Source organism: Calonectris borealis, chromosome 2 (assembly GCF_964195595.1).
Source record: "Calonectris borealis chromosome 2, bCalBor7.hap1.2, whole genome shotgun sequence".
NCBI lineage: Eukaryota > Metazoa > Chordata > Aves > Procellariiformes > Procellariidae > Calonectris > Calonectris borealis.
In genome coordinates, this window is record NC_134313.1 from 42,608,960 (window position 1) to 42,622,731 (window position 13,772).

Genomic DNA, 13,772 nt, shown 5'->3' on the forward strand with positions numbered 1-13,772 from the left:
GGTGAGGGTTTCTATCTAAAAGGGGGCATGTACTGTTAAACAAACTTACTTGCTTGTCGTGGTTTAACCCTACCCAGCAACTAAACACCACACAGCCGCTCGCTCACTCCCCACCTCCAGTCGGATGGGAGAGAGAATCAGGAGGGCAAAAGTGGGAAAACTCGTGGGTTGAGATAAAAACAGTTTAATAATTGAAATAAAAGAAAGTAGAACAGTAGTAATAATAATAACAACAACAACAATAATAGAATATGCAAAGCAGGCGATGCACAATGCAGCTGCTCACCGCCCACTGACCGACGCCCAGCCTGTCCCCAGAGCCACGAATCCCCCTTCCCGGACCACGCCTCCTAGTTTATAAACTGAGCATGACATCATATGGTATGGAATACCCCATTGGCCAGTTGGGTTAGCTGTCCTGGCTATGTTTCCTCCCAGCTTCTCGTGCACCCAGCAGAGCATGGGAAGCCAAAAAGTCCTTGACCAGTGTAATCACTGCTTAACAACAACTAAAGCATCGATGTGCCATCAACATTCCTCTCATACCAAACCCAAAGCACAGATCCACACCAGCTACTAGAAAGAAAATTAACTCTACCCCATTCAAAACCAGGACATTGCTGCTTACACCTGGTTTTCTAAAGGTAGCCTGGTATTCATCTGATTTAAAAATTCAGAAGACAAGCTGAATTCATGTGAAAAGAAAAATACTGGGTTTTTTTCTTCTGCACCACCTCATTTGCAGTCCTCAGAATTTCACTAGTGAAGGGTTCTCTTGCAAATATATATTCACGTGTTTTGTATGGGGATACATCCAGTACCATCCAGTTGGTGTCATGTTATCTGAAATCACGGGGTATGTTCAGTACTGGAGCTAAAAGTGAATCACAGACTGTTTAAAAGTATATGTTGTGTAAAGAAAACAAACACAGAATGTTCTGCAGTATCTATCTGATAATATTTGAAGCTCGGATGAAGAGTTTTTAATAAAGGAGACATCATTTGAATAATAGCAATTGTATTATATTTTACTTGGGGAAAAGTAATTAAAATTATAACATTTGCCCTGCTTTCAGAGGTAGATACTTGGCAAGTTCATTCAAAATAAAAGTCGTTAGGAGTTTCAAATAGTGCTTGTTTCCTTTTTAGAGTTCATAAAATCATTAGGATGCGTATTCTTATGAAAAAGCAGTCTTGCTTTTCCAGTTTTTTGTGAGGTGGTTTATTCCCAGCCCCGATCCGGCACCACAAGGTGCTGCCCCACAAACCCCAAGGCATTTGCAAGCGGGGCAGCGAGGGCTCGGCCCCTGCAGGGTGGGCACACACCCACGCTGAGGGTCAAGCGCCGCAGATGGGGTAATGGGAGGGCTTTTGGAGGGTTTTGCCTCCCTCTCCCCAGCACGCGAGGGAGAGGGAGGTGGGTTTCCATCCCCTGGCCAAGAGGGCCTGGGGCAACCCACGCTCCCACTCCCCGTTCCCAAACTGCCGCCCAGCCCAACAGCTGGGTCCAGAGCAAAATGGCTGAGCAGTAGTTACAGCTTCATGGGCACAACTGTTTTGATGGGGGTTGTCTGCCAGAGGCAGAGATAATGATAACTTTCAAGGCTAATATGTTTGGTGAGGAGGGGAGCTGATACTGGAGGGAGGGGAACAAGAAGTCAGTAGCAATCTTTAAAAATATAAATGTCTGCCAGGATTCAAATTTCAGCCTTCAATTGATTTCATACACTGCACTGTCTCTGCTCCTGTCCTCCAGTGCTTTAGTAGTCATTAAATGAACTTGAACATGTTTGTATCGATAACCCTTTTTTACCAAAAGCTATCAATTTCTAAAGCAATATAAATACAGGTATAATTGTGATGTCACATTGTCAGAAGCCATTTCAAATACTTTTCAGAGACACACGTACATGTAAAGTAGTAAGTATGCCATAACTAATGGTATTATTAGTTTGATTTACTGCCAACCAGTCAGCTTTACAAAAATCAATCCCCAAGCTCATAAAGTATCTCCCTAAAATTGATAAATTTTTACATTATCAATAATAAGAGAAAAGGTGAAGTTACAGGTTTATCTTTTCTTTTTCTGGTTGAAAGGTATCTTACAGATTGCTGTGATATATAGGAGCGTGTGTATGAGAGAGAGAGAGGTTACAGAAGTCACAAGCTATAAAAAGTTTAAAAAAAAAAATCTGAGTGATCTTTGGACAATTCAGATCAGATTTCTAACAAAGACTGTCAGTAGAATAAATGTGGTTATGTTAATATATTGAACCATTAACACAGGTCCTTATCGTAATGGAACTTACACAATGGTCGTTCCTGTCAGATTCCACTCGATACGTATGGCATGTTTGCCTGATACACAGAAAGACAACTATATCTATTTCATTTCAGCTCTGAATTGACACTTCAATTTTAAATCACCCACAGAACACCATAGCTTAAATCTGAGCTTCTCCCTGGTATTCTTTGCTATTTGTCATGTTCCTGTATGAGTATACTTAAAAGACGTTATAGGCAATCTGCTGTAGTGTGTGTGTATAGCACATTTGACCTCTGGACAAGAAAGGAGTTTCATCCTCCAGTGCTTTTAATTCTTATCCTTGCAGAGACTGAATTTGTTGCTTGCATTAAAATAGTATGTCTCGTTAATGCTAAGAAGCGGTGACCCACATAGCACAATGGGTTCATTTGTCAATCCCGTGACTTCCGAGCTTTCCATTCATATATGTCTTAGCAGCAAATCAACTCAGAAATCATTTAATCAGTCTATCAATGCATCCTTCTTGTCAGTCGTCTGAATCCTGAAAATTCCAGTATCTCACTGGGCAGCACCAGGAAAAATAGATTTGAACCTAATACTAGATATTCAAACTCTGAAAACTGCAGCTCCAAAATTCACACTTCACACACACAAAAATCCTAAGAAGAAAAAGCAGGATCTGGAAATTGTCTTGAATTTTGAGGGTATTCATGTTCTGATCTGGTTCTAAACTTCAGAGTGCAAACCTGCCCCTGTTTGTTAGCATTTCTGAAATACTCTGCACGCAGTTACAGAAAGCAGTGCCCTTTTGTTCCCCCTGTAAAGAAACGAGCTTTCATTGCTTTTTGCTATTCCCATGGGCTGAGGCTACAGCCTGAATAGTTTATAACAGTCAGTGTTATGCAAATGTCAATCATATCCTTACTCTGTTTATTTCCAGTATTTACATGTTTATTTAAGTACTTGCCATTTCTTTTAAGCCTTATATAGCGAATCAGGCCAACAGAGGTCTAAATGAACAGAACACTTTATTAGTGATATACTTAATACAGTTTTTTTCCTCTTGTAGATGCAAGATTTACGGAATACAGAAGGAGCCCAGTATAGTTCCCATCCTCAGATGGCAACCATGAGGCCAAGGGTTCAACCTGCAGATATTAGGCAGCCAGGAATGATGCAGCACGGGCAGCTGACTACTATTAACCAGTCCCAGCTCAGTGCACAGCTTGGTTTGAATATGGGTGCAAACAATGTTCCTCACAACTCGCCCTCTCCACCTGGAAGCAAATCTGCAACTCCTTCACCATCCAGTTCAGTCCATGAAGATGAAGGAGAAGATAGCTCTAAGGTAGGCTTAGATGCTAGGATTACTATGTAAGTGGTGGATATTTTTAGGACCTGCTAATGAATCGTATGGCCACAGTTATTAAGGTGATACTTTATACATTGTTGGTGGTTGACTGAAGTGAATAAAGGGTTATGAATACAGAACTTACAGTTTCCAGTCAATTCTTCAGGCAGCTTGACTAAATGACATCATTCCTCTTCGTGAGAGCAAACTAGAATCCTGTAAAACACTAAAAGGATAGCCATTCCTTTAGGACTTTAATATAAAGGTTGAGTTTTCTCACTTGCATAGAAGGGATGTTTGTTCCCAGTTAAAGATCAAGTTACTGCTATAAAAAGTATGAACAGTCTGTACAATATGCTAGTCTTTTCTACTTGGTCACAGAATGAGTACACAGAACATCATAGCAACCAGAACAGAAAGATCCTCTACGAACTTTTAAAATCTTACCTTCAAAATCTTGAAGACCCATTATGCATTTATATCTGGGAGGTGCTGACACTCCAGCATAACATATTTAAGCTTCATTTTAGTGTCAGTACAGGCATGAAGAAATAATAGTAATTTAAATAATAAACAAGACATTTATTTGAATGATAAATGTCAGTTTATAAGCAGGTTTTGCATGCAAAAATCTCCCAAACCTCCACAAATCCTGAAAACTCCCCCCAAAATACACAACTATATTATCTTAATTTTGCAGACACAAAAGCTGAGACACAAAAAGATTGGGACTTAGCGCAAAGTCATCCCATAAACCAGGAATAGAGCATATTGAAATTGAGAACCTCTTTAGCTCTATTTTGTGGTCACTACAAAATAGCAGTCCTGTTACAGCTGTCCTGTAGTGTAGTGAAGATGTTGTACCCTGGCCATGTCTTGTGGGGAAAAGTTGCAGATTTGCAAGGAATGTGAAGAAAACATACTGTGAGTCACTGAGGAGGTATAATCCAGTCAAGAAATGTAAGTCTGATCTGTTTTCAAATTATATTGTTTTTCTTGCCTCAAGCTATAAAATAATCATGTAATTGGAGACATATGTTATACTACATTTGGAATAAATTCTGATTCAAAAGTTTTATTTCAGGACTTTCCGCTGATTTCACAAACTTTAGGTTTTAAAAATTACTGAATAATTCATACATTTTAAATGAGCACTTCCTTACTGAGGGAGACTTTAGAATACAGCTATGTAAAAATAATTCCAGGAAAGCTTTACTTTTACAGAATAATTTATTTGCTACTCCTGTTGCTTTGCTAATATTTTTACATATATTGGTGGGAGTGTGCAAGATGCTCTAAACTTCTGGAGAAAACATCCACTTAAATAATTAAGATACCCTTTCTGCTTCTATCAAATATTTCAGTTATTTAACCCATATTTTTCATGTATTTTTTCACTGCAACACTTCGTGCTAGCAGAAGTGTAGGGTTGTGGTTTCATGCAGACAGTACTTACCTGAAGCTAATGTTTTCAATAAAGAAATACTAAGCACTGCAGACCAAGTAAAACTTGGTCCTTTCTTTGTGGAAGCCAGTTTATATAATGTTCAACTTTTTAACAAGCCATGTTATTTTGGAAGACTCTCTTTAAAATTCTCTCATGCTTAGTCTAAGCAGAAAAAGATGAGAAAAGGCACAATACACAACACAAAATTAAAAAAAATACTTCAGTGTGCTGAAGTTGATACGTTGCCTTAAAATTCTTTGATAATTATAACATCTCTGCTAAAAGAAGTGTTTTAAAGGATATTAAACTTGGTTAATAATGATAGAGGGCTTATATTAGTCTCCAACTAGTAGCGATCAAAATGCAAGCTTTAAGGGAGGCAGATTATGCCATACCTGTCTTCTGTGGGATTTCTTAGGTCCTCCTGAAAACGCCTGAAATTGGCCACCATCAGGCAGTGGGCTGGCACGCCTGATCCAATGCAGTGATTCTGCTGTAGTCCCCTCTGTAAAAGACAGGAGGGTTTGAATAATCAGTGTAAGAAGCTAGTGTATTGTTGTAGTTTACGATTTAAACCCCTCCGCTGTGTACCTTGCTGTCAAGCTGCCCTTCCTGGAAGCTACTAATGAATGGATAAAGAAGAAGAAACCAGCTTTCTGTGGAGATCCTTTTCCCCAGTCACAACAGTATTAAATTTTCTCAGAGCTGTTTTGGAGGCTTCTTCTCACTCCAAAAATCCTCTTCCCCATGAAAGAAGGCGCTGGATGATATAGACCGCAAGAGATAAAGCGGTCATTCTCTTGTGAGAACCTCTTTTACCTCAATATAACTTTGCTAAATTTGGAGTTTTCTCTTTGTTTTATAAACTGTTGTGTAGATGTGTGATATTACTTAATAGCTCAGGGCCAGAGCTCATTATTCAGTCCTTCAAGTAGAAGTGCACATGTTGCGGTCATGTAGTAGCTGCTGGAGCTCACCGCATTTGAGCAGCTTCATGAAGTCAGTAAGATGTTCCTGCCATGAGGACTGTGTAAAAACCAACTTAATTCACCGTATTGTTAATAGCAACAGTGACGTTCTCCCTATTTAACCAGCAGAAGATGTTTACCTATGTACCAACATTGATCAAAAAGACAAAGTACATTTTCAAATGCAAAATCACCTCAGTGTCAGATGACCTCCCCTAGTTTATACCAGCTGAACGCCCAGCCTTATGTATGAAAGAGAAGCCACTCGATCCTTTGATAGCAATCTGGTAGAGAAATCCCGAACAACTATACCTATTTCTATTTAGAGAGAAAAAAAAACAGAAATCTCAGTGTCCTGTTCATGTTGCATGAATTTATAGAAAGAGTATGACAGAAGGTATGAACGAATATGTACACTATATACATTTGGACTAGAAATATAATTGTATCCCTAGTGAAGCACTGATTTCCATGCATGGGGGAAATGACCATTTCAGCTTAACGTACATATTCCAAATGCCAGTAATAAAGAAACTTTACAAACTGATGTAATTGTTCGTGTACTGAGCTTCTTGGGTGTTCATTCTATAGTAAATACTCAAATTGTTGTAAGCCTTATCCAACATACACAGAACTAATGGCAGCAGCTGCTAAATATTTTTTGGCAATACTCAGTCTCATAAAGGTTCTTTCATATAGGCTTTTTTGACTTTAAACGTCATATATTCCCTTGCACAAAAAAGGGAAAGGAGCTGCATTATAGAGGGCTCAGTTGCCCTACACACTGTTGCTCTAAAAGCAAGACAGCTGAGGTTTGCTTCACCATAAGATCAATGACAACAGTACCAAAATTATAAGGCTATGTGTATACAGTCAGAAAGCTGCTAGGTCCATGGAAATATGAAATGTAGTCTCAGACCAAGGATATTGTTTCTGCAAGTGGTGTACATCCCTAAGTCTCCTTAATTCTTCTAAACCTAATATATGGGATTATGGTTAGAAGAAGAAAAAAGGGAGAGCTTAAAAATCAATAGTTGTAAGTAACTATAAAAACATTCTAAACAAAGTGGGCACTTACCACATGCTTTATTCTGACCACCTCAACATTGGAATATTACATTTATGTAATTCTTGCCATAATTCATACTGTTGGATCGTTAAACATGTATTCGGTTATTGCCAAGCATAATTGTGAGCTGCTGGAAGCATTACTGGTTTGCAAATATGTATTTCTTCATAGATGGATAACGGTGTTTTCTTCCATGCTCGTTTGCATATCACTTATAAGAGAATTTCAAATAATGTATTTTAGCGGGAAGATAGTGAGAGGACTGCAAGTAGCAAGAATTAACTAACAGAAACACGATTACTAAAGAACTGCTGCAGCATATTCTCTTTATGTGGTAGAGGTTTTACAATATTTACTTTATATGATAAGAGTTATAAGTAGAATTCTATGTTGTCTGTTCAGCCTATTATGCAGATGGTGCTTGATTAAAATCTATTTTAAACTACAGCGATTACTGCAAGATAGTGTGCATAAAACAGCTCTCCTAGCTCCATTAAAGGCTTTGGTACTATTGCAGTTTATTTTAAATATGCTTATAGACATTTTCCAGCTTCTCAAGGGACATTTAGATATCAACGATGTGCCTTATTTGATAGTTTTAAATCCTACACTAGATATTCTGGTGATCTATTATGTGTGCAACATGGTTAATGTACACTTTTTTAAAGTGAAAGATTATTGCTTTCTTGTGATAAATAAGTTAAATACATCACCATAATTAAGCAATAAGCCGTGACAGGAGGTGGATTACCATGAGCTAACTACACCTCCAGGGATTTTGAGGCACAAGTCTATGCCTAGCAGAATATATATGGTTTTTATTTTATTTCCCATCTGTCTCTGCTTTGGTGGTTAGAATTGGAGTCTATGAAGCTGATAGACTGATGGGAGCATAAGGTAGGCCATCATCTCAGCCATTTGCAAGGTTATTAGTACTGGAATTCTGGTATTCTTTTTATTTCGTTATTTTCATATAAGAAAAACAGAATTTCCCCTGTGAGTACTCTCTTTTTAACAGTGGGTTTTTGAAGTCTCTTGATCATTCAAGTTGGAGAATAAGATTTTAGGGCTCTTCTCAGAGCAGCTTACCAGAAGACTTCTTACACAAGTTTCTGCAGCATATCACCTAGTTTAAGGGTTGTTTAAGTAATGTGGTATCCTAATATAGAGACCTTTAAATCTCATTGGTCCAAAAATACTCTGAAAAGAGGAAAACTTTAGCAAATAATAGAGATAAAATTTTAACTATAGCCCAATTATTGTTAAGCCTCCTTACTCATGGAGTTTGCACAGAACTGTCCGAAGAACAGACTGATATTGCCAAATTAACTAGGGAGCCCTAGCTAATTACCATTTAGCTGGTAGCTTTGTGTATCCTGTAGAATGAAATAATAGCAAGAGACTAAAAGTTGGACAACTTAATAATGGGTAGCACACTGCTGGTATTTTTCCATATTTTCCAAAATGCTGCCAATAGGCTCCATGGCCATTAACCTTGTATTAAAGATGCATCTACTGTAATATAATGCTCAGGAAACAAGCAACTTCATTTTCAAATTGCAGTCATCACTTTTTTGCTGTGCTCAGTAGACCACAGATATCCAAGTTGTTCACTGTAGTCACCTGAACCCTGTTGGACACCACACAGTGATGTATATAGAAAAATAAAAAAGTTTTTTGCTCAAAATGAGAATTTCCAGACATTTTCCTCATGCAGTTCCACTGATTTGAACACCGGTGTTCTCCTGTATCACTTGATATACATTATTAAAAAATAGTAATACAAGGATGTGATAAAAGTCCTACTTAGCAGATCCTTAGCCTAGAGCATACCTTTTATGCTCTTGATCTTTTCATACTTCAAAACGCTTATGATGCACAGTACTCTGGCCATGCCAACAAGAGAAAAAAGCCTTTGAACCCTCTGGTAAGATCACACGTCATTGCTACAAGGTATAGTGAATTAAGTGATCATATAAAGAGAAGCTGCTTTGCCATGGAGCTGTAATCTGTTGAAGAATCAGGACAGTGTCCTTTTTTGTGCTTGTAAGTCACCTAAGAAAGTAGGGTGCTTTGGTGATCAGGGTCTCTGAGCTAGTGGCAAAGCATAGTTGCATTTAACAAATTTGCACAAATGCTCACATGCATTTTTTTCCAGGTGGTACACAAATAATGCACATGCACTTCTCTTCATATACCATTCCTCTTTCACCCCTTTTCTCAAACCATCATGAACTTCCTTTTACATGAGCAGAGGAACAAACTATGCAGCTAAATCCAGATGGATCAGAACTGATCCTGTAAAGGGGCCCAAACTGTCTGTACTGGTAAAGCTTTGTTTCTTCAGATTTTAATTAGAAGGTGTGCAGGAGAATGTCTATAACTTGAGTTGTTTTATTCACAATCAAATTATCTTCAAATTCCCTGGAAGGTGTACCACCAGTTGCAGTAGAAATTGATTTGAACACCAGTCTGGGGTAGTTCTGGGAAAGGGTGAGGATAAGGGAAGGGTAGATATGACAGTGTTCCTGCTATCTGTAGGTGATTCATGTGGTTGAACTGGTGGTCAGGATATAATGAAACTAATTTCATTTGAATTTACTCATTATATGCATGTTATAGCCATTAGCAATAAAACTTAGAAAAGGTGAAAAAAATGACCAGATGAACTATAAATGAGATTATAACAATTATATGAAAGCAAACTATAAAGCACTTTGAGGGAAAAAATTACATAATCTGAAATATTTATGAGTTTTATACATGTGACATGGTGTCAACATTTGGATTATCAAAGATAGCAACTAAAATTCCATTTTTGCATGCAAAATCCAAAATCTGTTTGTATCACAGAAGCTGTAATGATGGGTGGACTGAATTAAATTGGCTTTTTTTATAGTACTTTTCTAATTTTGTGTTACAGGTCAATGGTGGAGAGAAGAGACCTGCTTCAGATATGGGAAAGAAACCCAAAACTCCCAAAAAGAAGAAGAAGAAGGACCCAAATGAGCCACAGAAGCCTGTGTCTGCTTATGCATTATTCTTTCGAGACACTCAAGCAGCCATCAAAGGCCAAAACCCCAATGCTACTTTTGGTGAAGTCTCAAAAATTGTAGCTTCAATGTGGGACGGCTTAGGAGAAGAACAAAAACAGGTACAAAATGTGCTGTAGCTCAGAGGCTTTGTTTCAGGAGAGTGTTATCAGGGTCATCTAAGCACTGTAGGCAGCTTCTTTTGTTTGCCGGGATGAAACTTGAGTATGTGCCATCTCGGCAATATGATTTAAAGAGACTAAGATAAGGAGAGTATCGTTTCATTTCTTCTGTATGAAACCACTGGCAGAGTTTTTTAGTTTTGGGGTGTGACACAAGCTTTAGGATTATATTTAGGATTGGTTTATGCTGAAATTGGTGGGCCTAAGATTTTATGACAGCATTGCCCTGTCTATGACATTGTGGTGTAGGAGGACCTTGCTGCCAAAAATCATGTCTGTACAGTGGGACCTGACACATATCCGAGCTTCCAGTTGCAGATGTTCCCCTGCTCCACAATGCCAGAAGGGGAGCTGGGCGCACACCTTCTCCTGACCCATCTGGCTTTTATGAAAGGAATTACAGATGTGTTGACCCAAAGAGACCTATGGTGGACCCTGGCAGATCGATAGTGTTCTGGGGCATCCTCTTGCACAGCATACATGTAGGTTGTGAAAATCACATCCCATAGTTACTTCCGTCCTCCGTGGTTCTGCCACAAGGTCGGCAGAGCTGGATCTGAACCTTTGCAGAAATCCTTCCGAGTCAGTCAGATCCCATGTAAAAGTGGGCAACTCTGGGTGCAGCTCACCACATTCATGAGTTTACGGTGGTGACGGTTGGCAAATACCATTCATCCTCGCTGTAGCATACCATTGCTTTTCTGTTGTTATTGGTTGCATTTTTACTAGAATGGATTGGGTAGATAAAGAAATGGGAACTTTAAGAAAGAAACAGATATGGAGAGAAAGATGTGCTGAGTGAGAGTTATATTGGCTGCAGGAGGCCTGGGTGGGGGTTGATGTCAGCACAGAGAGGGGAAAAATACTGGGACAAGACTGCATCGCATTCATTCACACTGAGCATATTATTATTAACAATTCTAGTTAATAAGGCTAAGAATTCAAAGGAAAATATTGCTATGATTTTTTGGTAGATAAAATCATTTGGACTTTGAAAAAAAGGTTTTCTTTGCTAGTAACTGGATGGTGTAGGTACATCTAGATCCCTGTTAAAGATAACAGTGTAATAAGAATCAAGATTTGGCACTCATTGACTAACTAAAAAAAAAAAGCTTATTCTGTCTAATATCCACCGTTGAATAAGGTCAGCATTTGGAAGGTTTAGCTGGAGGAAAGGAGGCTTTCTGAACACAGGGGTCAAAGAATTCACTTGGCCTGGCACATTAGGGTTATTTTGTTGTGTTGTCTCTTCCTTCTGCCTTTTTTAATATGTCCAGCAAAGGCCAAGGTTACGTCCTTGATCTGACAGGTTTTTTAGACCTTCCCAGTACAGCAGTTCTCTCGTAGTCGAACATTACTTTTTGGGACCGTGATGATGAGTGTTCGTGAGAAAAAATGCTGACTATGCTTTTAGTTAAGTTCAGAAGCAAGAGGTTTTGATGCCATTCCTCCTTGTCCTGCGCACCTACCCAGAATCACTCCCCATGTTGAAATCTGCACACCCAAACACATACCTCAGGAGTGCTCCAAGTAGTTAGATCTGTATCTTGGACCCATCTTGCTTGCCTGTGGGATTGTGGATCCAAATTTTCCTGAAACGTTGAAAGGCAGAGACCTGGATTTCTCAAGAATTTGTTAATCTTACATCTCTCTAGTGACAACACCAAGCAAGATCTTGTGCTTGGTTGTCTCCACCATTTTTCATAAAAACCCTTCATTTCTGGCTGTTGCAGTGGTGCTGTTTTTCCTTCCATAATATTTATTTCGCTTACAAAGCAGAAAACTTGGCTTCATGAATAATACTCCAAGACCATATAATGGAGATAAACCTAAAAGACTATAAAATGCACATTTTCTTTGAACTTGTCATGTTAGTAGTACCAGCAGAAAATCGAAGTCTTTCCATAGAATTCTGTTTAAGAAAAGTGCATAAAACTCTGAAATTTCCAGCTTTAACTTGGATTTCCTATTTGTGGTTGAAAGCAATAATTGAATAAGTCCTACACTGGAACAGCAGAACGAAATTTATTTTCCTTATCTCTGTTGTCCTTAATTTAAGTTGGAACACAGCAGAATGATGTGTTATGGAATCCGCATGACACATCCATGAAAAAATGGCTGTAACTAGATTTTTAAGCCAATTATTCCAAGAGTTTGGGTTAGCATATCTTTGTTGCTTTTTGACTCATTTTGCCTATTCATTATCATCTATTAAGCACATTGTTAAAACTCCAGGCCCAGGCCCTTTCTAATCTAGCACTGTACAAAAGGAATAAAAGATAGTCCTTATTTTAAAAAATTGGCAATCCTATTTTCTAGAATAAATTTAAACTCATTCTGTATTCCATTAGAGATCTAATAGCACAAAATAATGATTACAAGACATCTTAACTGACTAGATAGTCTGTATTTTAAAGGCCTAATTTTTCAGATCCAGAGCATTAGTAACTGTTATGAAACCTATGTCTCTAGTAGGAAAATTGGACTCTAAAAATACAAATGATTAATGTAGCATTTGGAATTTGGCATTGAAGAAGCTTCAGAAATTCAAAAACAGTTAAATAAAGAAACAATAACATCATTAGAGGAATACTTTATTGATGAATTATACTTGCTGAAAAGGATTCAATTATCATAAAGCTTCTGGCTTTTATGCTTTGGAAGCTAATGTTTATTCTGGAATTTAAATAGAATTATGTTTCCAAATCATGTTTCCTGAATTGGAACTCCTTTTACTATTTAAATAGTAAATATAAATGAATCAGAAAGTAGAACATAATGCAGCTATTGAGAAAGAAGAATAACTTCATGTTTTCATGCCAAAATGAAATCTTCTTTGTTCCTATGACCTGAGCCAGCTTTTTCTGAAATGCATAGAATTCTTCTTGTTTATTCCTGAAGATCGACCACAGAATAAATAAAGGTATTGAAACTCGGTACAGTGACAACCTAAGGGCAGTATATGTATGTCCAAGCCTTTGCAAAAAAATTTTGATAACCTGGCATATCAGACTGCAGCTTGAAAGAGTTTGTGCAAGAACCACATATGTTTTTCAAACTGTGAAGAAACTAGGAAAATGTTGTTTGAGAAAATAGGATTTGAGTGACAAAAAAGGAAACATTATGAACTAGATGATGGTGGATGCCTTACTGAAGTTAGGGGGGAGTTATACTTAAAATGTATCACATGCTGATGCTCTTACCATGAGAATATTGCAATTTATTAGATTAAAGCAGGTACCAGTGTACTTCCACTCTCATTTTAGCATATGAAGACATTTGCATTTTTGGGTCATAGGCTATAACTGTTCCCATTAATTTCTGAGTGTACAAGGGCCATTTGCAAACAACGCTGGTGTGTGTCTGTGTTTTGTTTGTCCAAACCTATCTACACAGAGGAGTCTAGAAATTAAAGACACTTTAGTGCTCATGGTGGACTTTGTCATGGTTTCTTCTC

At 38.1% G+C, this 13,772-nt stretch overlaps 1 protein-coding gene across 1 annotated transcript in view; it reads left to right on the forward strand.

Moving 5' to 3' along the window:
- Positions 1 to 13,772, forward strand: part of TOX (thymocyte selection associated high mobility group box) — a 230,523-nt gene that overhangs the window by 175,753 nt on the left and 40,998 nt on the right. Inside the window, exons 4-5 of the mRNA XM_075141792.1 lie at positions 3,336 to 3,614; positions 10,025 to 10,255. Coding sequence (XP_074997893.1) covers positions 3,336 to 3,614; positions 10,025 to 10,255 — 510 coding nt within the window. The remainder of the gene's footprint in view (positions 1 to 3,335; positions 3,615 to 10,024; positions 10,256 to 13,772) is intronic.